The sequence below is a fragment of the Microtus pennsylvanicus genome, chromosome 10 (genome assembly GCF_037038515.1).
Source record: "Microtus pennsylvanicus isolate mMicPen1 chromosome 10, mMicPen1.hap1, whole genome shotgun sequence".
Taxonomy (NCBI): Eukaryota; Metazoa; Chordata; class Mammalia; order Rodentia; family Cricetidae; genus Microtus; species Microtus pennsylvanicus.
In genome coordinates, this window is record NC_134588.1 from 55,765,567 (window position 1) to 55,790,724 (window position 25,158).

At 42.3% G+C, this 25,158-nt stretch overlaps 1 protein-coding gene across 1 annotated transcript in view; it reads right to left on the reverse strand.

Annotated features, from left to right (window-relative positions):
- The window catches only part of Fmo1 (flavin containing dimethylaniline monoxygenase 1), a 36,082-nt gene that overhangs the window by 9,053 nt on the left and 1,871 nt on the right, over positions 1-25,158 (reverse strand). Inside the window, exons 2-5 of the mRNA XM_075988431.1 lie at positions 20,142-20,277; positions 6,029-6,217; positions 4,419-4,581; positions 1,088-1,230 (exon numbers count right to left, since the gene is read on the reverse strand). Of these exons, the coding sequence (XP_075844546.1) occupies positions 1,088-1,230; positions 4,419-4,581; positions 6,029-6,217; positions 20,142-20,273 (627 nt within the window). The 5' untranslated portion in view covers positions 20,274-20,277. The remainder of the gene's footprint in view (positions 1-1,087; positions 1,231-4,418; positions 4,582-6,028; positions 6,218-20,141; positions 20,278-25,158) is intronic.

Here is a 25,158-nt window from a genome sequence, read left to right on the forward strand (position 1 = left end):
GTTTATGGTCATCAGAAAGCAACCAGCACAGTGGCTTTTCAGAGGATTTGTTTGTTGGTGGTGTGGAGTCTGCACTGTTTGTTAAGAGTGGGAGAGAGGACTGTGGGTGGGGCTGTCGGGACGAAGGGCAGATTCCTAACTCGTGGACTTTGAGTCCGTGAGGCTTGGGTTTGAGGACTTCCTTGAATACCAGGCAGTGGCATGACTTTATGTTCGTTATGTCTCTCATTCCGGGTTTACTGGTCTGTAATCAGGGGGCATGGGCAGTACCTATCTCAGTGGCTTGCTTTGGTGAAGTAATGGATCAGGAGCATCTAGTGCAGTACTTGGCAATGAGTAATCCAGGGAAATATTAACTGTCTCTCCAGTTTGTTAGTAGACAAGGAGGCAGGCTCAGCATGAGGTGGTGGGGACCTGGGAGAGCAGCAACTAAAGAAAGAGAAGGGTCAATGAGAGCCGTTAGCAAGAAAGCCTTGCCAGGATTGAGGGACCCACGGGACTGGGTGAAGAAAACATTTCCTGTAGCTCTGTTGGGAGGGTAAGAAAAGTGACAAAATTAAGTGTTACAGAATCAAGGTCTGGAGCAAAGGTGGCAACTGGAACCCACAGTAGAGTATATGATACTCAGCCTAAGCATTGAGCTGGGCATGATGGCGCATGCCTATAATTATGGCACTGAGTGATGAGGGGAATAGGAGTTCAAGGTCATTGTCAGCTAGACAGCAAACTCCGGGCTAGCCTGAACTACGTGAAACCTTGTCTTGAAACAAGCCAGAAGTCCTTCAAAAATCTGTTGTTAGCTGGATCTGGTGGCATAAGCCCGTAATTTCAGCACTCTGAAGGCAGAAGCAGGAAGATTATTACAATTTCAAGGCGAACCTGATCTATGTATTGAGTTTTAGGCTAGCAAGGGTGACATAGTAGAAAGACCCTAGTCTCCAAAAAAAATATAGTTTTCTGTTGGGCAGTTTAGTCTTTTGACGTTTATCATAATGTTTGACATTTATCATAATGTCAAACACTGTTTGACTAAAACATACATGTTAAGATGAAGGTTTCATTAGGTAACATCAAGGGGGGAGGGTACCTTTTTTGCTAAATGGCTGGCCTCCACAGCAATATCTGTGCCAGAATTTCCCATTCCGACCACAAGGACTCGCTTGTCCTTAAATATGTCCGGATGTTTATACTGTCGGCTGTGGAAGTACTGTCCTTTAAAGTTTTTCAGACCTATAGAGAAAAGAAGAGCACACGAGAACTTATAAATTCAGTAAATGAAGCATAACTATTTCCCTCTGGCAACACCTTGAAAGATGATTTAGGCTTCTTTTATTAATACTAGGAAACTCTAGTTTGAGAAAACCTGGAATATTCATAGACAAGTTCACATAATGTTATCTGGCAATTATTTACTTAATTGCTTATGTGATTGTGGGGGAAAGGGTTAATTATTTCACTAGACAGAGCTCTCATTGTGCTCACCAAATGATGAAGTGCTAATCTGAAGTACTGAGACACAGAACAGGCTGCACAGACCTGCGAGGCATTGTTATCAGGTCAGGGTAGATGGATGGCAATGGGAGGGGCATGTTCTACTTGGCAGGGGATTTACTTACGTTGTATAGCTTTTCATAAGCAGGAGAAAGAGCAGAGAAGTGAATCACTGATTTCATTAATCAAACTTTTGGGGGGCCCTGATTGTGTGCCAGGCATTGTACTAGATAATATGTGGGAATAAGACCTGTGAACTATGGTCCCCACTCACAAAGGTTTTGTTTGGAGATGTTTGCTCACGGTCCACAGTTCAGGCTGAGCTCGCTGAGTCAGAGTTTGCTCCGAGAGAAAAGGTTGGTGTGACATCAGGACCACAGCTCCTGGGCTCAGAGATAGCTCAGGATGTTGGGGCCAAATCCCATTGAGACATCCCAATGCAAACAGAAGGCTTTTGGAAAATCCTCCCAAGGCTGCATTACACAATCTGCTTAACAGAGACCCTGGCTTATCACTGTAGAAAAATGATAAGATGTCTAGGCTCTCAGGATAAACACTGTGACTGCAGGAAGTGGCTGTCTTAAGACTAGGCAGCTCTGTAGTTCACATTGGATCACGCACAGTCTGGCATGAATCCTGGTCAAAACTTAGGCACATTTGAGATCATTTAGTGTTTGGTCCAAATTTTTACAAAGTTCAAGAATGAACTCAGTTCAGGAACTCTGTATAGTTCAGAGACCTTTCAGGAAAAGATAACTGGAAAAGGGCACGATGGACCATAGAGTTGTCTCTTAATTCATAGTTACCTTAGAATATCTCTCCTTCAGTCTGTGTGAGATACAAATGAACAGATAAGAAACAAACTACACGAGTCTCCCCTGGATCAATACCTTCCTCTTTTACCTCCCAGGAGGACAGAGTAAGAATTTACAGCAGGTAAATATGTCTGTGTAAACAAATGCCAGAATGTATGTAACTAAAGAAATATAACTAGTTATTTTGGGGAAATGGCACACTAATTCTAATTGTGATACTCATTAGTTTTTACCAAGACTCTTGACAACTCACCATTTGGAATTGCTTTCAGAACCTGTGATAAATATTTTGGATATCCTCACTTAAATTTTTGTCATGGTTCACAACCACCCCAAAGTAGGGAGGAAATGGCAGAGCTGGGAAGCCTCCATTTAAAGTCAGGGTCAGAGTCTTGGAGCTCAGAGCCTCCCGGGGAGCCGTGGAGCCAGGGATTTCAATTTGGCAGTGTCTGATAAAAATGATATTAAGGGCTGTAGCCTTTATGTAGCCCTCTTCACTTGATTTGTGATACAAGCATTTGGGTTAAAGTGAACTGATTTCTTCAATTTTTCAGCAACTCAACACACCTGCTGGCTTAGAAAAGGGATGGAAGAGGCTGAAGACTGTTATCTGGTGAGCCGTGGGGCTTAGTTTGTGCTTTGCAGATAGGCAGCTCATCCAGATCAAACCGAACACAGTGGCTTGCCTGCATTCACAGTCTGTGCTATTCCAGTCTGATACAGCTCCCAGGGCAGATTCAGAACATGGCGTCTCTGAGTTTGGACTACTGCTATTGCTCCAGGTCTTATGTGGTTTGTGATTCCTATACCAAACCGTATTTTATGCCTTTAATACTAGCTACAGGTTGAACTCACTTCTGAGTTATCAACTCTTAGTGTAATATATTGTGAGTACTGAGTACATGGGTTTTTTTTGGGGGGGGTTGTTTTTCTATACTATGAAGCTTCCTGGGTTCTTGGAGGGGGGGGTGATCCTATACGAGGAGCTCTTTCAGAGATATCTGAATGGCTGGCTGGCTTTTCAAGGCTTTGATCTGCAGGCAAGAGTGCCAAGTGTTAATGTTGCCTTGAGGGCTCATGAGAGTCTCTTACTGAATCTATTCAAGTAGAAGCTTAGAGATCTTTGTTTATTTTAATGTGTGTGTGTGTGTGTGTGTGTGTGCATGTGTGTGCCCTTGGCTGACATTACATGTGCCCAGAAAGCACCCTTCCCTACTGAGCCATCTCACTGGCCTAGGCTTGGGTTGCTTAGGGAAGCTTCCTGAATTAAGAAGATGTCTGCCCAGGTTCTTTTCAATTTAGCAATTCTGTCCTAGGGAAGTTTTCAGGGTCTACTTATCCTAATCTGACCTGAGCTGAGTGAGCTCTGGGTTGGATCCAGGCCAACTGGAGGCAGGTGAGATAGTGTAAGATGGATCTTGGGATCACTTCAGGTCATGTCGAGAAGATCTGGAGAAAAATTCCTTGGCTAACTTTGGAAAACTTCCTGCAGATGAAATAAACTTCTAAGTCATTGGATCTTCTATATCTCTGAGTTGATATAGAGCTGGAATTTGGCACAGAGTAGCATGAATTATGGTTGCAAAAGCTAGGTAAAGGAACTGAGACCTGACAATGTCTTAACTTGTATCCTGAGATTAATTTCCCTTTGGGCTATTGTTCCAGTGCCAGGAAGCTTTTATTTTCCCACTCTGAGGGAGGCAAGCAAGCAAGCAAGCAAGCACAAATCAAGTTTCTCATTCTATTATTCCAAGACTACCTTTTCTGTCCTTTAAACCCAAATTTAGCAGTGAGTAGCAGCTGCTGAGGTGAGCAAGTTGTGTAAGCATCCCAGATTTCAGAAGACTAAGTACTGCCTGTCACTTAGGGAGGAGCACGGAACTTCAGTGAAGCAGAAGCCTTCTTAGCATGTCACCCACGATTCTCGTCTGCATTAGTAATTTGTTTGAAAGCCAAAAAGTGTCTGGTTAGAAAACATTCTCCTTGGAAAAAAATGTTACATCACAATTTTAACTATTTAATGAAAGAGCCCTAAGAATTCATCTTGGGACCAACCATGTATCAAGATGGGTGCTTGAAACAATTCAAGGTAATTGGTAGAAAATTCTGTACCTGGAAAGGAATCCAGCGGCAAGTAAGGATTAGTTAGAAAACCAGTGCAGATCATGACAGCATCAAATATAGCTGAGCTTTGCTTCCCTTCATGGAGAGTGACCACTTCCCATTGTCCAGAGGTAGCAAAATCTGGGCATTTTGTTACACTGCATACTTTGGTCTGAAAAGAATCACAGACATGATTAGCAGATGTCAAGTTTGTTTTCAGGGCTGACTGATTCACTAGTGGATTTTTCAAGAGGTCTAGAATAGAAAGCCCAAGCCTACTTAAGGACAAGAACCCTAGAATCCCAGTCAGGCTATCAAACCGAATATGATGTATTAGGTAGAAAGCTTTTAAGTTTGAAAAAGTGAAAACCAAAGGCATTGAATGATTCACTCAAATTCTTATTGGCAATGATAGAACCTTGGGCTCAAATAATCTATTTTTTGTTTGTTTTTTATTGAACTCATATATGTAAATGAGTATTAAGGGTTTTTTTCGTTTGTTTGTTTGTTTTGGTTTGGTTTTGGTTTTCTGGGACAGGGTTTCTCTGTAGCTTTGGAGCCTGTCCTGGAACTACCTTTTGTAGACCAGGCTAGCTTCACAGAAATACTCACAGAAATCCATCTGCCTCTGCCTCCAGAGTGCTGAAATTAAAGGTGTGCACCACCACTGGCTGGTTATGACTGTCAAGTTTTAATTCATTACTTATGTTCTGCTGCTCAAACCCAGGTTTTCAGATGTGGTGTGCTAGGCAAGCCCTCTATTCCAAGTCCCAACCTTATAATTCATGTTTCTAATGAGGCTTGAAAATTATTCTTTCTGTTATGCAACCTTGTTTATCACAGAGAACTTTCTTTAACAATAGTTCCTTTAACAGAGACAATGATTATATATCATTAAAAATAAAAGTTGATCATAGTTATCTTAGCATAACCATGCTTAGCATAAAATCTTAGACAGAACACAACCAGACACTGACTGCTAACCTTATGGCCCTAATTATTTAGGAGTATTCCATGGTTTACAGATAGCATATTTTTTTGTTTCCATCGAATACACATATGGAAATGAGTATTAAGTTCTGATTTATTGATTGTGTGCTGGGGAGCAAACCCAGGTCTTCAAATGTGGCATGCTACATAAGTAAGTAGTCTACTTCCAATTCCAAGCTGTTTATAAGAAAATTAATACAGGTCAAACTTCAAAGTAAAAATTGCTTACTAACCAAGAGGTTTTGCTGTTTTTCTTTTTTAAAACATCGGAAGAAGTTGTTTTTTTTTTTAAGTCCTTTCGACTGACTTTATTGCTTGCTTTAACATTCAATTGCCTTTGGGCTTCTACATTTGTTTTCTTTTTTGGTAAAAATACTTTATTTTTGTCTTGTATTTGCTTTATATCTCGCTTACAAAGTTATGAAATTAATAGCTTTTATACCAAAATGTAAGAAAGCTGCTAAGAAATGTCTTATACCTTTGCATTAGCCATTCTGTGTGAGGCAAAGGCCTCATTACTCTTACCAGTTCACTAGCTCATTTACAGAGCTTAGGGCTGTGCTATAGAGAGGGGATAGGAGATAAGTCAAAGGAAACTTCCTGCCTTCTAATTGATGCTCACATCTTACCTTGAACTGAATGCATTTCAGAAGGTTGAACCGGCTTGCATATAGCTTGAGATATTCCAGGAACAGAGAATTTGGCACAAAGTTTGGGTAGTCTTCTGGGAATGGAAAATCTGAGTAACAAGACATCTCCTTGCTACTGTTAGAAACCACAGACTTGTAAAGACTGGCTCTGCCTTCTTCAACATGTTCCTGTGTAAACAGAGCACATTCATGAGCATGCACACACACACACACACACACACACACACACACACACACACGCAATGTTACTGTTTTTGAAATCTCGAACATTGGTTGAATTTAAGCTAACCAAGATAACATACATTACCTGTAACTTTTAAAATAGAATTTGCATTAGGGAAATAATGAACATTGGACCCCAGTGTAAACTGCTTGACCACAATCATTATTTCAGTCATTACATGGCTCAAATAAATCTGGGAGGATCTCATATTCATGCAACACCACAGCAAAGTGCAGGAGAATATAGAAACATACCGGTAAAAGCCTGGACATGGGCTTGGACCAAGAAGACTTGCTAGTTACTTTAGCTTCATGGATTACTCTTGGAACAATATGAGGGAACAGGATTTGAATTATGAAGGCTTTGCATAAAAAAATCTAAAGCTTTTGGATATTTATAGGAGGCTTGTGGCAACATAGAAACAACTCACAACTTTGAAAATATAGTTTTGGTTCTACTAAAGAACCAATCTAACAAAGAGATTATGGGGTGTGAGAATGATGATGAAGGAATCCAGGGAAGAACTTAAGACACAAATCTTGATTGCTAATGGGGGTTCGAGAAGAGGTAATGGCAGTTGGGACCGAGAGAGTTGGCCCTTATATGATGGCAGTGAGATAAATCACACAGGATTATGAGAGTAATTTGAGTTAGGAAGATAAACGATCAGAGTTTCAAGACTGGACAACCGTGTGCATGGCTATAACCGATTTCCTAGCTCAGTTTGAACTCAAGTAATTAGTAGCAGCAATATATCACATAACCCCTGCAAGACTGAGGGATGTGTTTTAGTAATTTTTGACTATATGTAGCCTCTGTCTTGTGAGTGGTAGTATGGAGAACTATTGATTTAAAAGAGAAAGTCCTTAGTATTACAGCACACACACACACACACACACACACACACACACACTCACACAATTTCTTTTTACAGAAAGGTAAGTTATTTTATTTATATGGATAAGTGGACAAATAAACACATTAACATACACCGTTCATATGGATAGGCTCACTCTGTCCCCAGAAAGCATATGAATCTAGGCATGAACAAAACGTAGAGCTATTATAGAGGCTTTAATTAAATATGATTAAAAGTTAATGTTATTGGTTTAAATTAGTGGGACTGGTCCATATCAATTTATATGAGTTTGTTGCAACCTGATATGTGGTTCCACATCTGGCAGCTTCACTTTAGCTGCCTCAAAAGACCTGAACAATATTACCAATAGATCTGCTAATGCAGAAGGGAGAAATCCCAGGGTGTCCCACTCCAGACAAAGAACTCCAGGCCACTGATGACTTCCGAGAGAGGAAGAATTGGCCTCTCCTGGAGATAAGACCCTTAAATCGTTATCCAATACAAAGTGGTAAGTCACACTAAATGGACTCGATAGGTTGTACTGATATACTTAGGTGTTTATATTATATATGTGAAAAAATAATAAAAGGACTATCAAATTGAGAAGGAGTGAGGGAGGACATAGGAAGGGCTGGAGAGAGAAGAAGGGGAGAGTGGTATAGTTATATTTTTAAATTATAACACCCTTTGCTTCACTTTGGATAGCAGTTTTTAAACAGAATCGTATGAACCGATAAGGCTTTAAAAATTGTCCATTTCAGTCAATATATCTCTGCGACCTTGGTTTCTCTTCTTAGAATGTAACTAAGCAATAATTAGGCATAGTCCTTTATCCTCATGAGAAGGATATTATCATCCATGAAATCCAAATTAGGTATGTTAATAAGCAAGAAGCAAGCTTAACTGTCATAACAAAAACCTTGAATATTGGGTTAGGGTATATCAGTGTGAGAGCATTTGTCTACCATGCTTAAGGCCCTGGGTTCCATCCTTAGTACCACAAACAAACAAAACAAAAAAACCCTTAGACATCAATGCAGCCTCATATAGTCGAAATGGGCCAGTAGTGGTTTAAGATGAAGAACCGTTATTTCACACAAAATATTTTCTTCAGCTAAAAATTACAAGCATAGTAGTGATACTGCCTATGCGTAAACTTTCAAATAAAAATACATCTTTTTTGGTAATTGTTATGTTTAACAGAATTTACTGAAATTAATTTTATAATTGTTAACTCAATAGAAATGATTATATTTTGCACAATTTTCACTTTCCTTTTCTGAAAAGTTTATTTTTTTCATATACTTTAAAAGTCAACAGAATATAATTAAGTGTAAATTAGGCAAACCCAGTGGTTTTAAGTTCTGGCAACACTGTTCTCTACAGTTACTTTAGAATTAAGGTTGCTGTGCGATCTTATTAGCCATCGCCCCTGTTTCTGCACGTCTGGGTGAGCCCGAGAGTCTGAGATTTGACATGAGCACATTCATATGATTTGTTTATGTGCTATGGACCGTGTTTGAGTAACAAGACTTTACAATAGCACTAACCAACAGGAATGTGACAGAAGCTATATTTACAACTTCTTTTGAATAGTCATTCTTTAAAAGACAAGTGAAGGTTATTAAAAATATACTTTACCTAATTAAATATGTATAAATATTATTTCAGCATGTAACCAATCTAAAACTATTAATGAAGTGATTCGCTTTATTTTTCCATATTAAGCTTTCAAAAATTATCTGTATCATCTATCTATCTATCTATCTATCTATCTATCTATCTATCTATCATTTATCTATATATGTTATATTTTCTTAGTGTTGTCTCTGCCAGTTGCCCCAATACTCTGTGAGATTCCGTGCTTTCTGAGAATTGATGGGACCATTTAGGAGAAAAACTTTATTTTCATGAAGGGGAAAAGAAGAATGAGAGAGGTGAGGGGAAGCTGGGCTATAGAGAAGGGGAAACTGGATCCACACATCTCAGTTCATACAATATGATTAGAAATTTTTCAGAGCTAATTGAGTTTTGAATTGAAAGTAGGTGAAATAAAAATTCAATTCTTTCCTCATTCCAGCTGAAGTGCTTCTTCCTAGCTGTGTGTGGATGGCAGAGTTTAGGAAGATCTTTAAACTGCAGGTGGTCATGGGCACTAAAAATAAAGTTGGTTTGTTTTACTCAAAACAGCAATGAGCTTCCCTCCGAGCTACAGGAATAGGAGCTAAAGTCCTATTAAGATAAGAGTGAGACAGGCTGCTGGCGGGCGGGAACCGTCCCAGCAGCAGAAGCAGGCTGCAGGGACCGCGCGCAACACCAAGAATAGATCGCCCCACTACAATTAAACCAAAGAGGTAGGCCTTCGGTTGGGGAGGTCCCTGGCAAAGGAGGAGCCGGATCCTATTCCTGAAGACCTTTCTGAGGGGTGAGAGGGATCTTGGCCCCCCGGCAGGAACCAGGAAACAGAGCAAGGGCATTTTGTAAGAGGAGCCCCTGGCCAGCAGGGGAACCTGATCTGGTTTTAAAAGACCCCTTAGATAGGATTAATAGGAGGAGATGGGCAGGCGCCAAGGAAAGAATTCACCCAATAATCTGAAAAACAACATGAAAACACCAGAACCCAACGATCTTACAACAGAAGGTCTCCAACACCATAACACAGAAGAAGTGGAAAAAACTGACTTTATGAAAGCTCTAGAGTCCCTTAAACAACATGTGAAAAATGCCCTTATAGAAATGGATGAGAAGTATAACCAAAAATTTGAAGAAATGAGTAAATACGTACATAATACCCTGGGAAACCAAGAAAGAACGATCAAACAGGTAATGGAAACAGTTCAAGAATTGAAAACTGAAATGGAAGCAAGGAAGAAAACACAAACTGAGGACCAGCTGGATATGGAAAATCTAGGTCAACGAGCAGAGCCTACAGAAACAAGCATAATCAATAGAATACAAGAAATAGAAGAAAGAATCTCAGATTCTGAGGACACCATAGAGAAAATAAACGCTCTGATCAAAGAAAACTGCAAAGCCAACAAATTCTCATCACAAAACATTCAGGAAATATGGGACACAATAAAAAGACCAAATCTAAGAATAATAGGAATAGAAGAAGGAGAAGAGTCACAGCTCAAAGGCCCAGAAAATATTTTGAACAAAATTATGGAAGAAAACTTTCCCAACATAAAGAAAGATATTCCTTTGAATATTCAAGAAGCATACAGAACACCAAACAGACTGGATCAAAGGAAAACATCCCCTCGCCATATAATAATCAAAACACAAAATATACAGGTTAAAGAAAGAATGCTAAGAGCTGCAAAGGAAAAAGGCCAAGTAACTTATAAAGGTAAACCGATCAGACTTACACCTGATTTCTCTATGGAAACAATGAAAGCCAGAAGGTCCTGGATAGAAGTACTGCAGAAGCTAAGAGACCATGGATGCAAGCCCAGACTACTATACCCAGCCAAGCTTTCGTTCACTATAAATGGAGAAATCAAGACATTCCAGGATAAAAACAAATTTAAACAATACGTAGCCACGAATCCAGCCCTACAGAAAGTAATAGAAGGAAAATCACAACCCAAGGAATCCAACATTGCCAACACTGCTTACAATAACTCAGGCATCTAGCGACCCTTCACTAGCACAACTCAAAGAAGGGAGACACACAAATTCTACTTCCAAAAACAATAAGAATATCTGGCGTAAACAACCACTGGTCATTAATATCACTTAATATTAATGGTCTCAATTCACCTATAAAAAGGCACAGGCTAAGAGATTGGATACGAAAACAGGATCCAACATTCTGCTGTTTGCAAGAAACACATCTCAACCACAAAGACAGGCATCTACTCAGAGTAAAGGGCTGGGAAAAGATCTTTCAAGCAAATGGTCCTAAGAAAAAAGCAGGTGTGGCCATATTAATTTCTAACAAAACTGACTTCAAACTAAAATCAATCAGAAGAGATCGAGATGGACACTTTATACTCATAACAGGAACAATTTGTCAGGACGAAGTCTCAATCCTGAATATTTACGCCCCTAATATAAAAGCACCCACGTATGTAAAAGAAATATTACTAAAACTCAAGGCAGACATCAAACCACACACACTAGTAGTAGGAGACTTCAATACACCTCTCTCAGCAATGGACAGGTCAATCAGACAGAAACCTAATAGAGAAGTAAGAGAACTACTGGAGGTAATGAAGCAAATGGACTTCATACGTATAACCACTTCCTACGTATAACCCCAGCAGCACAGACATTAAGGGCCTCATTGAATAAATGGGACCTCCTGAGACTGAGAAGCTTCTGTAAAGCAAAGGATACTGTCACTAAGACAAAAGGCAACCCACTGACTGGGAGAAGATCTTCACCAATCCCGCAACTGTCAAAGGTCTGATCTCCAAAATATATAAAGAACTCAAGAAACTAGACCGTAAAAGGCTAATCAACCCAATTATAAAATGGGGCATTGAGCTGAACAGAGAATTCTCAACAGAAGAACTTCAAATGGCCAAAAGACACTTAAGGTCATGCTCAACTTCCTTAGCAATCAGGGAAATGCAAATCAAGACAACTTTATGATACCATCTTACACCTGTCAGAATGGCTAAAATCAAAAACACCAATGATAGCCTTTGTTGGAGAGGTTGTGGAGAAAGGGGTACACTCATCCATTGCTGGTGGGAATGCAAACTTGTGCAACTACTTTGGAAGGCAGTATGGCAGTTTCTCAGGAAATTCGGGATCAACTTACCCCTGGACCCAGTAATACCACTCTTGGGAATATACCCAAGAGAGGCCTTATCATACAACAAAAGTATATGCTCTACAATGTTCATAGCAGCATTATTTGTGATAGCCAGAACCTGGAAACAACCTAGATGCCCTTCAATGGAAGAATGGATGAAGAAAGTATGGAATTTATACATATTAGAGTACTACTCAGCAATAAAAAACAAGGACTTCATGAATTTTGCATACAAATAGATGAAAATAGAAAACACTATCCTGAGTGAGGTAAGCCAGACCCAAAAAGAGGAACATGGGATGTACTCACTCATATTTGGTTTCTAGCCATAAACCAAGGACATTGAGCTTATAATTAGCGATCCTAGAGAAGCTAAATAAGGAGAACCCAAAGAATAACATATAGGCATCCTCCTGAATATTAACCTTCAGCAAGCGATGAAAGGAGACAGAGACAGAGACCCAAATTGGAGCACAGGACTGAAATCTCAAGGTCCAAATCAGGAGCAGAAGGAGAGAGAGCACGAGCATGGAACTCAGGACCGCAAGGGGTGCACCCACACACTGAGACAATGGGGATGTTCTATTGGGAACTCAGCAAGGCCAGCTGGCCTGGGTCTGGAAAAGCCTGGGATAAAACCGGACTCTCTGAACATAGCAGACAATGAGGACTACTGAGAACTCAAGAACAATGTCAATGGGTTTCTGATCCTACTGCACGCACTGGCTTTGTGGGAGCCTAGGCAGTTTGGATGCTCAACTTACTAGACCTGGATGGGGGTGGGGGTTCCTTGGACTTCCCACAGGACAGGGAACCCTGATTGCTTTTCGGGCTGGGGGGAGACTTAATTAAGGGAGGGGGAGGGAAATGGGAGATGGTGGCGGGGAAGAGACAGAAATCTTTAATAAATAAATAAATTAATAAAAAAAAGATAAGAGTGAGAACAAACTACACAGAAAAGAAGCTGCACTGTCAGAAGAAAAAGAAATGAGTGTAAAAATTTGAGGATCAATTTGTGTAGGGCCCCAAACTCTCAAGTTTCTGGCTTCCAGGAATCTCACAACTATATTATTGCTAGTACAGACAATTTTCAGTAAAGATAAATCACACACACACACACACACACACACCCCACAGGCTTGTGCCTGCATAGAGGTGGGGGAAAGGAAGGGGGAGAGAGAGAAGGAAATGCTCTTTAAGAAGGGGAGAGCTACATGCTCCTTGAGGATTTCCATAAAAATAGCCCCCAAAGTTACAGCATTTTAATTACATGTTTCCACTCCGGTGGGGGGAGGGGGCAATGAGGCCCGCTGGAGCTCAAAGCAGCCAAGCTGCTCTGTATTTCATGAACTCTTGCAGCAAGAGAGCAAACAAACAAAAAAGGGAGAAGGAGTGGAGAAGTTCTCTATTTTGTAAAGCTTAGAAAATGCTTACAAAGGCAGAGAGAGAAAGAGAGTGGGGGAGGGAAGAAGAAGGAGGAGGAGGAGGAGGAGGAGGAGGAGGAGGAGGAGGAGAGAGAGAGAGAGAGAGAGAGAGAGAGAGAGAGAGAGAGAGAGAGAGAGAGAGAGAGAGAGAGAGCGCTTCCAGGAAACACTGAAGCCTGTTGTGAAATAATGTATCACAGATGTTAGCCTCAGAGGGAACGCTCAGCCCTTTGGGTCGAACCCATGGGAACTCTGCTCCCTTCTCTCTCTCCTCTCACCAATTGCTCCTCCTGCATAAACACCAGGGCTTGCACGTGTGTAGTAAGCATGGGTCTATGCCACCAACCATAGCTATTTATGGGTGCTGGACCAGTACTTGTCTTAGTGATTCCCCAGGCTGCCCCAGTAATTCCCGAACTCTTTGGAAATGTCTCTAGACAACCCCTCCCTGCCAGCGGCAGACAATCCTAGGTGCTTCTGCTCCTTGCCCTGGCGCACAGTGTGGGGAGTATATGTCTGCTGAGAACTGATGGGGGTCATTTAGGGGAACAATTTAGTCAGTCCTCATGAAGTGAAAAAATGTATGAAAGGGATTAAGGGGAGAGGGGCTTTGAAGAAAGGAACAAAATAAGAGGATGAATGGAAGAGTTTTGGGCTTCTGGTCCACTTTGTTTCTGCAGCACAGTGGGATCTGGGTGCTTGGTAGGATCTTGCACAACTCAGGATTCGCCTGACCTTTGAACTGTGAAACACACTAGAACTGCATGGCACGCCTCCCTAGCAAAGGGGCAGACTGCGTAAATCCACATGTGAACTTTTTATTTTTACTGGCTGGTCTTTGGAATTTTCTTACCTTCTCTCAGTCTCAGTTTCCCCACATGTATGGAGGGACAGTGGTATGCACCCCCAGGTCTAAATGGAAATGGTAGTGGCAAGTTCCTGAAACAGCTCTGCTGAGCTTCTCATTAATGCTAACTATTAGCCATGATATCTGAGGGACAGCTCAGGAGAGCTGCTGGCAACAGAAGTGCTGTGGGTCAAAGGTCCTTTTCTATCTCATTTTGAGAAAGAAATTGGGTGGGGAGAGTATCTGGAGGAACTTGGGAGAGGGGAAGAATAAGATCAAAATGTGTTTAAATCTAAAAGTTGCTTTGAATAATAAAATACAATAAAAAAGCAAAAAAAATGGGGCTTGGAACTAAACTATAGTAGGGATGGCTAGCTTTTAAGACCTTTAAAAAAAGTCATATGAAAACCTACTATAGTTAAACTTCGTAAAATATGTACACATAAACAAATACAAAGAACTATCCTATAATGAGGGGACAATGTCCCTAGACACCATAGGCTTATAAATAAAAAGCCCAGTGTCAGGAGTGGGCTATCTCTTTTGAAGTTGTTTGCCCTTGTGGATGCACAGACCCACTAACATTATAAGCTATTGCCAGTACTTTTGTTTCCCCTCTAGAATTTGGCAGTAAGAGCCTGCTGCTGAAGACACTGCATACTTGAGTCACAGAACACGGAGAAATTAAACTGGTATTGGCCTAGATGCTTCATCCATACTGGCTAGCAATCAGAGCTGGAAGGTGCTATGCAGTCTACTGGAAGAAATCATCAGTCTTACCCAGTTGTGAACCCTGGGAGCTACAGGAATGACTGGAGTCGCAAGACAAGCTCACTGTCTTACAATGGTGGCACAAACATCATGGCAGTAACCACCACTTTCTGATTGGGTTTAAGTCCCACTCAATAAGATACAACCCTTATCTTGTACCTTATTGGGCCTAGAGATTGAAGAATGCTTACCCCTCAAGGGTTCATCTATATCACACTCCCTCCTCCCAATTTTCAGGGATCATTGTGGAAGAAAGGGTGGAAATATTGTAAAAGCCAGAGTAGTGTTTTCAAGACACAAAAAGGCGGCTGCATTTATAAATTCCCAGGTGTTGTGATGACATGTTGAGCATACTCTAGCTCAAGCCAGAAGAGTCTCAACATGAAAAGGAAAGGTGGGCATGAAGCCCAGTCCCTAGGAGAGGAGCTATTGGGAGAGAGAGAGACTCAGTTTTCATCAAAGGTATAGCCCTTGGTAGGTTGACCATGGCAAAGCAGAAGGTCACACATTTAGGAGTATATGGGCAGCACAAAATGGGCTTGATTGTTTAAAAAAGAGAACATAAGTGTGGGTGGAACAGGGGGAGTAGATCTGGAAAGAGTTGAGAAGAGTGAATATGATCAGAACGTATTGTATGAAATTCTTAAAGTACAATGAAAATGAGAAAAAAAATCCCTCAAAGTATGAAGTAAAAAAATAAATTCATTTGTAATGATATTTTTATTAACTCTTTGAGAATTCTATACAATGTTCCTTTATTTTTTATTACCTGCTAAAATTTTTAATTAAAATTAAAAAAGAAAAAGATGGTAATAAGATTCCAAACAACTGAGATGTAGCTGTAAAAGTGAGAGAACTCGTCACCATTTCCCACACTTCTTCCTGGTGACAGTCACTCTCTCTGAAGGACAGGGGGTAGCTGTGGGGATCTGGAGAAACCTTTGAGAAAATCCGTGTAGTCCAAGAATTTAAGCTTGGCTGGGGGAGAGGTTTGTCTAGCATACTCCAGTATAGATAACAGAAATTTAATAAATGTTATTAAAATACACAAATAAAATGAAACCCACCAAGACTACTGAAGTTTTGAATTAAGACTTTTAAAGAAAGTTTGAGGGCCAGTGAGATGGCACCACACAAGCTTGGCGACCTGAGTCTGGTCCCCAGAACCCATGTAAAGGTGGATCCATGAAGGTGTGTTCTGACTCTCAAGCACATACATGCACAAATGCTAATACATGAAAACGCTCTTTGAAAGGTTGTAGGAATTAAGTTAACCAAGTCTCAGGAAGCAACAGCCAACGAAAAATTCCTCAGCGGAATAGAGGAATGACCTATGTTTATGCTTCACCTTGCCCCCTACTGAGAACAAAAATGAAGAAGCACATAGCAGGCTATCAATAAAAGTTTGCTGAATAAGTAAAAGGATGCATGTGAAGATCCTGATGTACCAACAGGAAGGTGTCATCCTCAGGATGGTGGTTAAGCCCTGAAATCTGTCTCAGGGCATGTCAGCCAGTACTGTTAATCCTCTCTAGGCAATGCTGATGTGGTTTACTAAAACTGCTTCCCAAGTTTCCTTCTACAGTCAAGTTCTACAAAAGCAATACTCATTATTAGCGGCAAGACAAAGCCTCACTTGCTTTTCCTTGAACTATTTTTATTGTTTTGGGAGGCAGGGTGAGAAGTAGCCCGTGTTGGCCCCTTACTACCTAACTGAAGATGATCTTTAACTTCCTTTTGATCTTCCTACCTCTACCCCCGAGTGTTGAAGTCATAGGCATGGACTACTCTGCTGGTTTCTGGGGACTGAACCCAGGGCTTCACGTGTCCTGTCATCTAGCAACCGAGTTCTAACTCCAACTATGATTTTATAACTGAGAGCATCAACCAATAGTGCTCGTGGTGTGAGCCCCTCAGCTGCCAGAGAGGCTCACCGTGACAAAGGTGTTCCATATTCATGTTTTCTGTCCCTCTTAGTGGCAGTCAGAATTAGTCTCTAACAACGTGTTGCTTTTTATTTTTTTAATTAGTGATTCCATTGGCTCCTGCTTCAGTCTCTGATGCCCGTACCTTTTCACCGTAACCTTTGTCTGCTGTGGTAGGTAGGAGGACCAGAATCACGATCTTGGTAGTGACTAATTAAATGAATTCATTCATGATCTTTATATTTGTGCTCTTTTCCTATTTGGGAATGGAAGCTGTCTGGGTTTTTTGACGTTGAATGGGGCACCTTTCTTTGAATCCCAAGATGTTTTTTGGCTGATCTTTGTTGTTGATGGTATTAGTTGGTGGTGTGTGTGTTGGGGAAGGAGGGGAAATGAATATCTCAAGGAACTCATAGCTCCCTGGAGCTGGAAGGCACCTTTGAGGTTGCCTAGTGGAGGGACGTTCATGGTATTGCAGCGGTGCCTCCAGGATGCTGTATATAAGGAGAGATGCTAGATGACAGGGAAGGTTATCCCTAATCCCAACCTTTGGAAATTTAACATTAATCTGTTTTTCAAACTTAGTTTCATTTTATAAATGAAGTCATACAGATGAAATATCGTGGTATCTGGTTGCCATTTTAATGCTAGATAATCTGGTTAGTCTTTTTTTATGATGGCTTATCACATTTCCTCTCTCTCTCTCTCTCTCTCTCTCTCTCTCTCTCTCTCTCTCTCTCTCTCTCTCTCTGTGTGTGTGTGTGTGTGTGTATGCTATACCTGTGGAGGACATAGCTCGATATCTGGTATATTCCTCTATTACTTTCCTCTTTATTTACTTTTTGAAATGGGGGTCTCTCACTGAAAACAGAACTTACACATTGGCTAGGCTGGCTGACCAGCAAGCCACCAAGGTCCTCCTGCCTTTGCCTGCTAGCCCTAGGATTATAGGCTTGAGCTGCCACACCGGCTTTTTCCAAGGCTTCTGGGGATCTAAACTCAGGTTTTCATGATTGTGCTGCAAGCACTTTACCCACTGAGCTCGCTCCCAGCCCTCTCCCACAAATGACTGTCTTCATTTTCTATTTCTCTGATTCCCTTTACCACCCTACACCCTCCTCCCCCCCCAAACTGCTGTATTTTCCAGTAAGAACCGAGGCCTCTGATATGAGTGCTCCTTTGTCTTCTTACCTCTCTGCTTCAGTGTGACTGCCTGTGCTCCCTCTCCTGTATGTGCTCCCCCACGCTCCCACTCCCGGCCCTTCAGTCTTTGGGGGAAAGAGTACAACTTATCTCTTGGCCTTGCCTAGACTAGCTCCCTTTCTTGAGCCTGTAATCCCACTCCTTTCTTTTCCTGTCATTGTGGTTTCTCAGCTTGAACTAGAATATTCAAACACTTCCTGTCGTTTAGGGACTTTCAGTCTTCAGGTACAATCGTCTTTGAGCCTTCCTGTCATCCGTGTATTCAAATACAACAATAACAGCAGCAGCAACAGCAGCAAAGAATGTCCTGCATTGCTATTAAAGTTGCCCAGACGTTCATCCACTCTTCTCCCTTCTATTACTCCTCTTATGTGTACTGCACGCACCAGAAACCACCTTTCTTTTCTGAGCATGCTCTGTTTTGTTTGTTGGACTCCTTTGACACCTGCCACAGGCTGTCCATTCTACATGGCTTTTCCGGTTTCCGAGCAGTGGCTGTGATTCTGCCCTCATTTCAACCGCTACAGCAGCCCTGCCTGTGACTTGCATGGTCTTTCGCCTTCTTTCTTCTGCCAACGGTTCTCTGGAGCGGGGAATCCTTCTCATTTTTGCATCCCCTACTGTGCTCTTTGAGTAGATATTTGACCTGCACACGTCAGCGGGGCACAACTGGATCGAGACTAATTTCTCTTGATTCTTAGGGAAATGAATTTTAGGGTTAATAGTTACATGACCTCCCTGAAGAGTTTTGTCTATCTAGTGTCTCAAAGGACTAAGTACAACTTCTGATCTTTGGACTCACTTTTTGTTTTGACTGAAATTTACCTTAGCTAAGTAACTCTGAATTTAATTGAACAATTTTATTTTTTCAAGCCAGTTCTCAACATTTACTGGTCAGAGGTACTTATCTGGCATCCTGATGGTCATTACGGAAAGGTCAACTGTTTGATTAGTAATGCCTACTATGAATGTGGAAGAGGCGATTTAGCACGGGAGGGATCGCCCCTCTTTCAGAACATGTGCAATTTAAACCATGGTCATGGGAATGCTTCTTTATCAGACTATACATCAAAGATCATATCTGGTAGCTAGGCTGACGGGGATTTTTATGTGAGCTGTGCCTGCACTGGAGGACTCTACCTAAACACGCAGCACTGGCTTCTCTGGAGTTTTGCTCTCTGATTTAGAAAAGAATTACTTTCTTTCAGTTCCAAGTCCCTGGATCCTATAATGGGGAATGTTTCCCAGGGAATCAGAGGCCAGGCTATCTAACACTCATTCCATTTCCCCAGCTCCTGACAGCTTGCCTAAATTTCGTGGGAAATGTTTTCACTTTCATCTAGAAGCCGCGGAGCGTTAAAAACAAAACAAAACAAAATGCTTCCCTGGCAGAATGCTGGAAACCAAAGAATACTGCCTTTTTTGGCTTTGGGTTTTCATTGACCCCAAAGCAGGGCAGTTGTGACACCCCTCCTGCCCGAGGGCTCCAGGCCAGCCATGGGTGGGCTTTCCAGACCGTCGACTCCTTCACACTAGCACCCGATTAGCTTAGATCCCAGATTCCCATTCTCTACTGTTAGTTCCTGGAATGGACGACCTTTGGCCAGGCAGCGGGATCTTGGTTACGGAACTCCTGCTTCACTGAACCCTGTGTCACAGATGAAGCAGGATCCGGGAAACTATGCAAGCAGAGGAGGCTCAGTTTCTCTGCAGCCTCTGTTCGGTGCAGACCACCCACCTCACCCCCTCGGACCCCACCACCCCCCCCCCCCCCACGCTCCCAGTCAGTACTCCTACCCTATGCTTTCTAGGTCAGACTCGGGCATTGCTTTTCCCTCTCCACTTTGTGAGCTTCTTGGCGGGTATTTCTTCCTCCTCACCTTAGACAGTTAGAAGGCGGCTGGCACCCCCGTCTAGACTCTGTACGGTAGAGCTCTGCCCGTGTTTCTTGTACCTCTATACCATTCACAATTTCAGGGTCCCTCCTGAATGCTCTCCGTTCGCCAGACATTTCCAATCTTTTCAAGCCACCCTCCAATAGACAGATAAAAGCCTGTGAAACCCCTACTTACAGTGAATCTCCAAAGTCCTCCCAGGTCATCGCTCCTCTCGAAGCAGGTGGGCTCCAGTCCCTCCTCCAGGCAGCATTTGATGGAGGCCAGGCCACTGACCCCGGCTCCCACGATGGCAACTCGCTTGGCCATGTTCCTCGGTGGAGGGAAAACGAAGGAGAGCGTTTTTTATTCACAAAAGCCCCACCCAAGCCTTGGCTACTCAACAAACCAGGAAAAGAATTTGGAAGATTAAGAGATTTTCTCAGTTTGAGTCCTCTGTAGACTATCTGTGCTGTGTGAATGAGAAAGAAAATGTACAGGTCATCGGGTTAACCCCTGTGCTGGGTTGTGTCCCCACCCCTTGGCCAGAGCTGGCGCTCAGTCCACTCACTCGTGGTCTTTAATGCAATTGTAGCTTCTGGCAGAGCGGCTGAAACCAGACCCTCTGGTGGGCAGAGTCTTGCATTCTGAACTGGCTTGCCTCCATCCTCCGGCTCCAATCCCAGAGCAGGCTGGAGCAGCAGACAGGACAAGGTGGCCTTGTAAAACCTGCTCTTTTTTTAATTTTTTTTTTTATTATTACTTTAACACCGACACACCGATTGGTTTGGGGACATCAGAGAAAACTGCACAGCAGCTGGTAGGGTGGGGTTGGGACTAGAAACCCAGACACTTGTGGCCATCACAGGTGTCACAGCCCTGCCCCTCTGGGCTCTCTCCCGGCATTCTGCCAATGGAAGAGAGGAGGTGGCTGTAGGAAGGATCTGAGTGGAAGGCAGGATGGGGTTCTCTTTTGTGGAGCACACCGCACTGTCAGCATTGGTGCAGGCTTGAGAATTTTGGGCCATGTGTTAGTAGCATGGACTTGTAGGAACGCTGTGAGGCATTATAGCATGCTGGGTAAACAAACAGCTCTGTCAGTTCAAACTGTGTGATCCGAATCGGTTAGTTCCTCTGGGCATCGCATAAACAGAAAATCTTGTAGCTCCTTTATACTGTGTTCTGAGGATCAAATGAGCTGATGTGTTTTATCAAGTGTCTGAGAAACAGGCCCTAGCACATAGTAAATGCTCAATAATGTAATATATTTCCAAAATTCTGTAATTTCTCTGAATTTCTGACCAAGCGCATACACATTTAGCATACACTAAATCAAATATTAGACATTGTTTCCTAATATGTTTTCTGGGGTAATTTCATCTCAAGTTTATGTATATATATGCATATATATACATACATATTTATCATACATATATTATTTTTTTGGGACAGGGTCTCACAAAACTAGGCCTCAAACTCATTATGTAGCCAAGGTTGACTTTGGACTTCTCATCCTCCTGCCTCTACCTCCCGAGGGCTGGGTTGGCAGGCATGTGCAGCCACCACACCCTGTTCTTGTGTTCCTTGGTTTTGTACATGTTAGGCATTCACTGTTAGGCATGCACCGGAACCCTACCCCCAAGCGCAAGGAAATCACCAATCATGAGGTTTCCCTGAACCTTTTCTGTTTTCTTGTTGACCACACGAACTGTCCACAGAACTGGGTGTGTTGTGCATCGTTTGTGTCTGCAGGACTGGAAACCTAAGAAGCAGTTCAGCCATGGAGGCTGAGGCAGGTTTATTTTCTGCTGTGTGCTCTTTCCAGGGAAATACTGAGGATACAGTGGAATGAATACAGAACTATCTCTTGACTCAAAAGTCACACGCTTCACCTGTCTGTAAAGGTTTTGTAAGACTGGTTACTTTCTATAGCAGGTGGCTATGAATGACCAGGTAAGGCCGGAGGAGTCCTCTCAGAAGAGGCAAGCTTTAGACCACAGTGGATACTGCAGAGTGGAGAACTTATGATTTTCCATCTTCCTGGCTGCCAGAGGTGTGCTGTGACCTGACATTTAGAGAGGGAGCTGGAGCTTAGGTCCTGCATCAAGATGCATCCGTGTCGGGTCCCTGTTCAATTAGCTTGGTGACATGGGAAAACTGCTCATCTCCTTTGGCTACCAGTTTCTTCCTTGTGACACAGGGCATAATGCTTGTTTTTCTTATGGACTCAATAGTCATCCAGTGAAAGTAACTAGTTTTATGAAAAAAAAAAGACTCTAGGGAAAAAGGAGGGGGTTGCATATAAAAATTGATGTTGAAAGCCATGTGCAGAACTATACTGGCTGTAGGAAGAGTGTGAGCAGGCCAACTGGAAGCAACACAGGCTGCATTTTACTCTCTGAGGAGGTGAGGAGCCCTTTCTAAGAGCTGGCTTAAGAAAGAGGGGAGGTAACTCCCCTATGGCTTCACGGAAACTAGAGTGGAGGTCAGCAGGGGGAGCATGGCAGCAGAAGAAAGAAAAAAGGCCAGTTAGGAGGGCTTGCCCTTCCTCAATACCCAGAAGAATGTACACTCAGATGTCGAGACCTGGTCTATATCCTTGCCTAGTGTGGCGTTGTTTCAGGTTTAACATTGCTGACGGAAGGAAATAGGAACAGATTGATCCTATTGTTAGTAAAGGTAAAGGGAGGAAGCCAAGGACTGGCTCTGCTTGTGAGCTGATGGAGTCTTCAGACAAGAAATTGAATCAGGTTCACTTTGCAAAAGAGCACGTGCATAGTGACTCTTTCTTGTTTTTGTTCCAGACAGGGTTTCTTTGTGTAGCACTGACTGTTTTGGAGCTCTCTCTCTAGACCTTGAACTCAAAGAGGCTGGCCTTCAACTCCCAGAGATCTGCCTTCCTCTGCTTTCTGAGTGCTGGGATTAAAGGTGTGCGCCACCACCACCTGGCACGTAGTGACTCTTTTTTTTTTTTGGTTTTTCGAGACAGGGTTTCTCTGTGGCTTTGGAGCCTGTCCTGGAACTCACTCTGTAGACCAGGCTGGTCTCGAACTCACAGAGGATCCGCCTGCCTCTGCCTCCCGAGTGCTGGGATTAAAGGCGTGCACCACCATTGCCCGGCCACGTAGTGACTCTTAACTGGAGTGTTTGATACAGCACTGTAAACATTTGCTCTTATCTTGTGGGATAAAGGATTAGAATCATGTTTAGTGATGAAATAGAAACGGTAACTAGTTCAATATACACATTTACCAATAGTTAAGGCTCTGAGATTGGCTTTCCCTAAGTGGAGTCTAGATGACAAAGTTTTGGAGTCAGTCTAAGTAGCAGATGAATAGTTCATGTGGAGGGTGGAATCAGATGCCCTCAAGGATCCTAGACTAGATTCTGGAGTTTATTCTTTAATTAATTCAGGTATCAAACACCCGCTGAGTGGCTTCTTTGTTGGTGACACTGATATTTTAGGGTTTTTTTTTTTTTTGAAGCTTTGTTTAGAGCAGTGATTGGTTTAGTTGGAAAGTCAAACTTGAAAAGCAAGAATCTCAAACTGGGCAGTGGTGGTGCATGCCTTTAAGCCCAACACTCTGGAGGCAGAGGCAGAGGCAGAGGCAGAGGCAGAGGCAGAGGCAGAGGCAGAGGCAGAGGCAGAGGCAGAGGCAGAGGCAGAGGCAGAGGCAGGTGGATCTCTTTGAGTTTGAGACCAGCCTCGTCTACAAGAGCGAGTTCTAGGACAGGTTCCAAAGCTACAGAGAAACCTTATCTCAAACAACCAAAACCAAACCAAACCAAACCAAAACTAAAAACCAAACTCAATATTTTGTAAAGCACCAAGATGTTTTCTCCTTAAGTTGTAGTGCGAGCAGGGAAGAGGAGAGGTTAGGCTGATGCTGCAGCGGCAGGACACAGACAGAGGGGTGCCTAGGACCTCAGCAGTCAGAGCATGGAGGCAAAGGCTCCAGAGTCAGGAAGCAGCTCAGGGATGGCAATGGTCCCATGAGGCGTATGTGTCTTTCTGACTACATGGTGAGCTCAACACTCTTGGCCTACATATGTGCCCACAAGGACATATTACATTTATTATTGATTATGTAGATCACGTCTGTGGGTCTTCTTTCTGCACAAGGCTATGCTTCCCCAAAGTAGGGTATTTTCTTTGATGTCTCAGTTCCCAGCATGATGCTTGCACCAAATATTTGGCAATGGGTTGATTTTTTTGTTGGATAGAATGAATGAATTGATCATCTTGTATGCTTTTCAATTAAAAGAATTAATAGAGCAAATATGTATTGGAAGTTAATATCCTGAGTCAGAGATTGATGACTTATAACCACCTTTTATCAATTATGCAACGTGTAGAACCCCTCCGTCCAGCAGTCCGTCACTGTAACCCAGTGTGAACCTGATTTACTCAGCAACCCTGAGCAGTACATTTCCTTGGCGACTCTACCTAGGGGGTTACAAATTGAAGACTAGGATTAGAATTTTAGAGTTGGATAGTTATCAATATAGGGAGATAGTTTAATATTTCTGTGTCTCCATTTTCTCATCTCTAATATGAAGCTAGCTGTATACCTAGCCTCAGGTACTGTACGAATCCTTCAACCAGTGTACAAGCAGCACTTAACTCTTGGGGGTGTACCAGGCCCCAGAAGAAAGTAACTGCTGTCAAACATGTATGTTGCCATATGCCTGTAATTCCAGCACTGGTAAGAACACAGTAAGACATTTTATTAATGGAAATAGCACACTCATGTTACTTACTGTGGTGTTGGTTTACATCTTGATGCAAACATAGCATTTATAGTATTAATGCTTTTTAGACTATTCAGTAAAAATTGTTAGCTGCAGGTTTTAAAAGAAACAATGCCATGAACAGAGCCCTGTCGAGGTTAACTTGGATATGGGAGAAGTAAGTCACACAAATTAAGTGTTCATAGTGAACTTGCTAAGTTGATGTTACTGGGGGAATGGGAATTTAAGAAAAATAACAAAACAATTAAACTGCATCAGATTTTCAAGTGAGTTGGGAAATCACTGTTGGTTGCACAAAGGTCGCTAATGTTTACCAGCAAGGTCAGCAACCACTGCATTTCCCTATGGATTTTGTCCTGTGTCCTCTACATCAAGGAAGGAAAATACAAATAATTAATTAGATGAGGTTAGGTTGAGTGTTCACCTCCAGTTTGGAGAGAATATTTGAGTGTGGGGTTCTCCT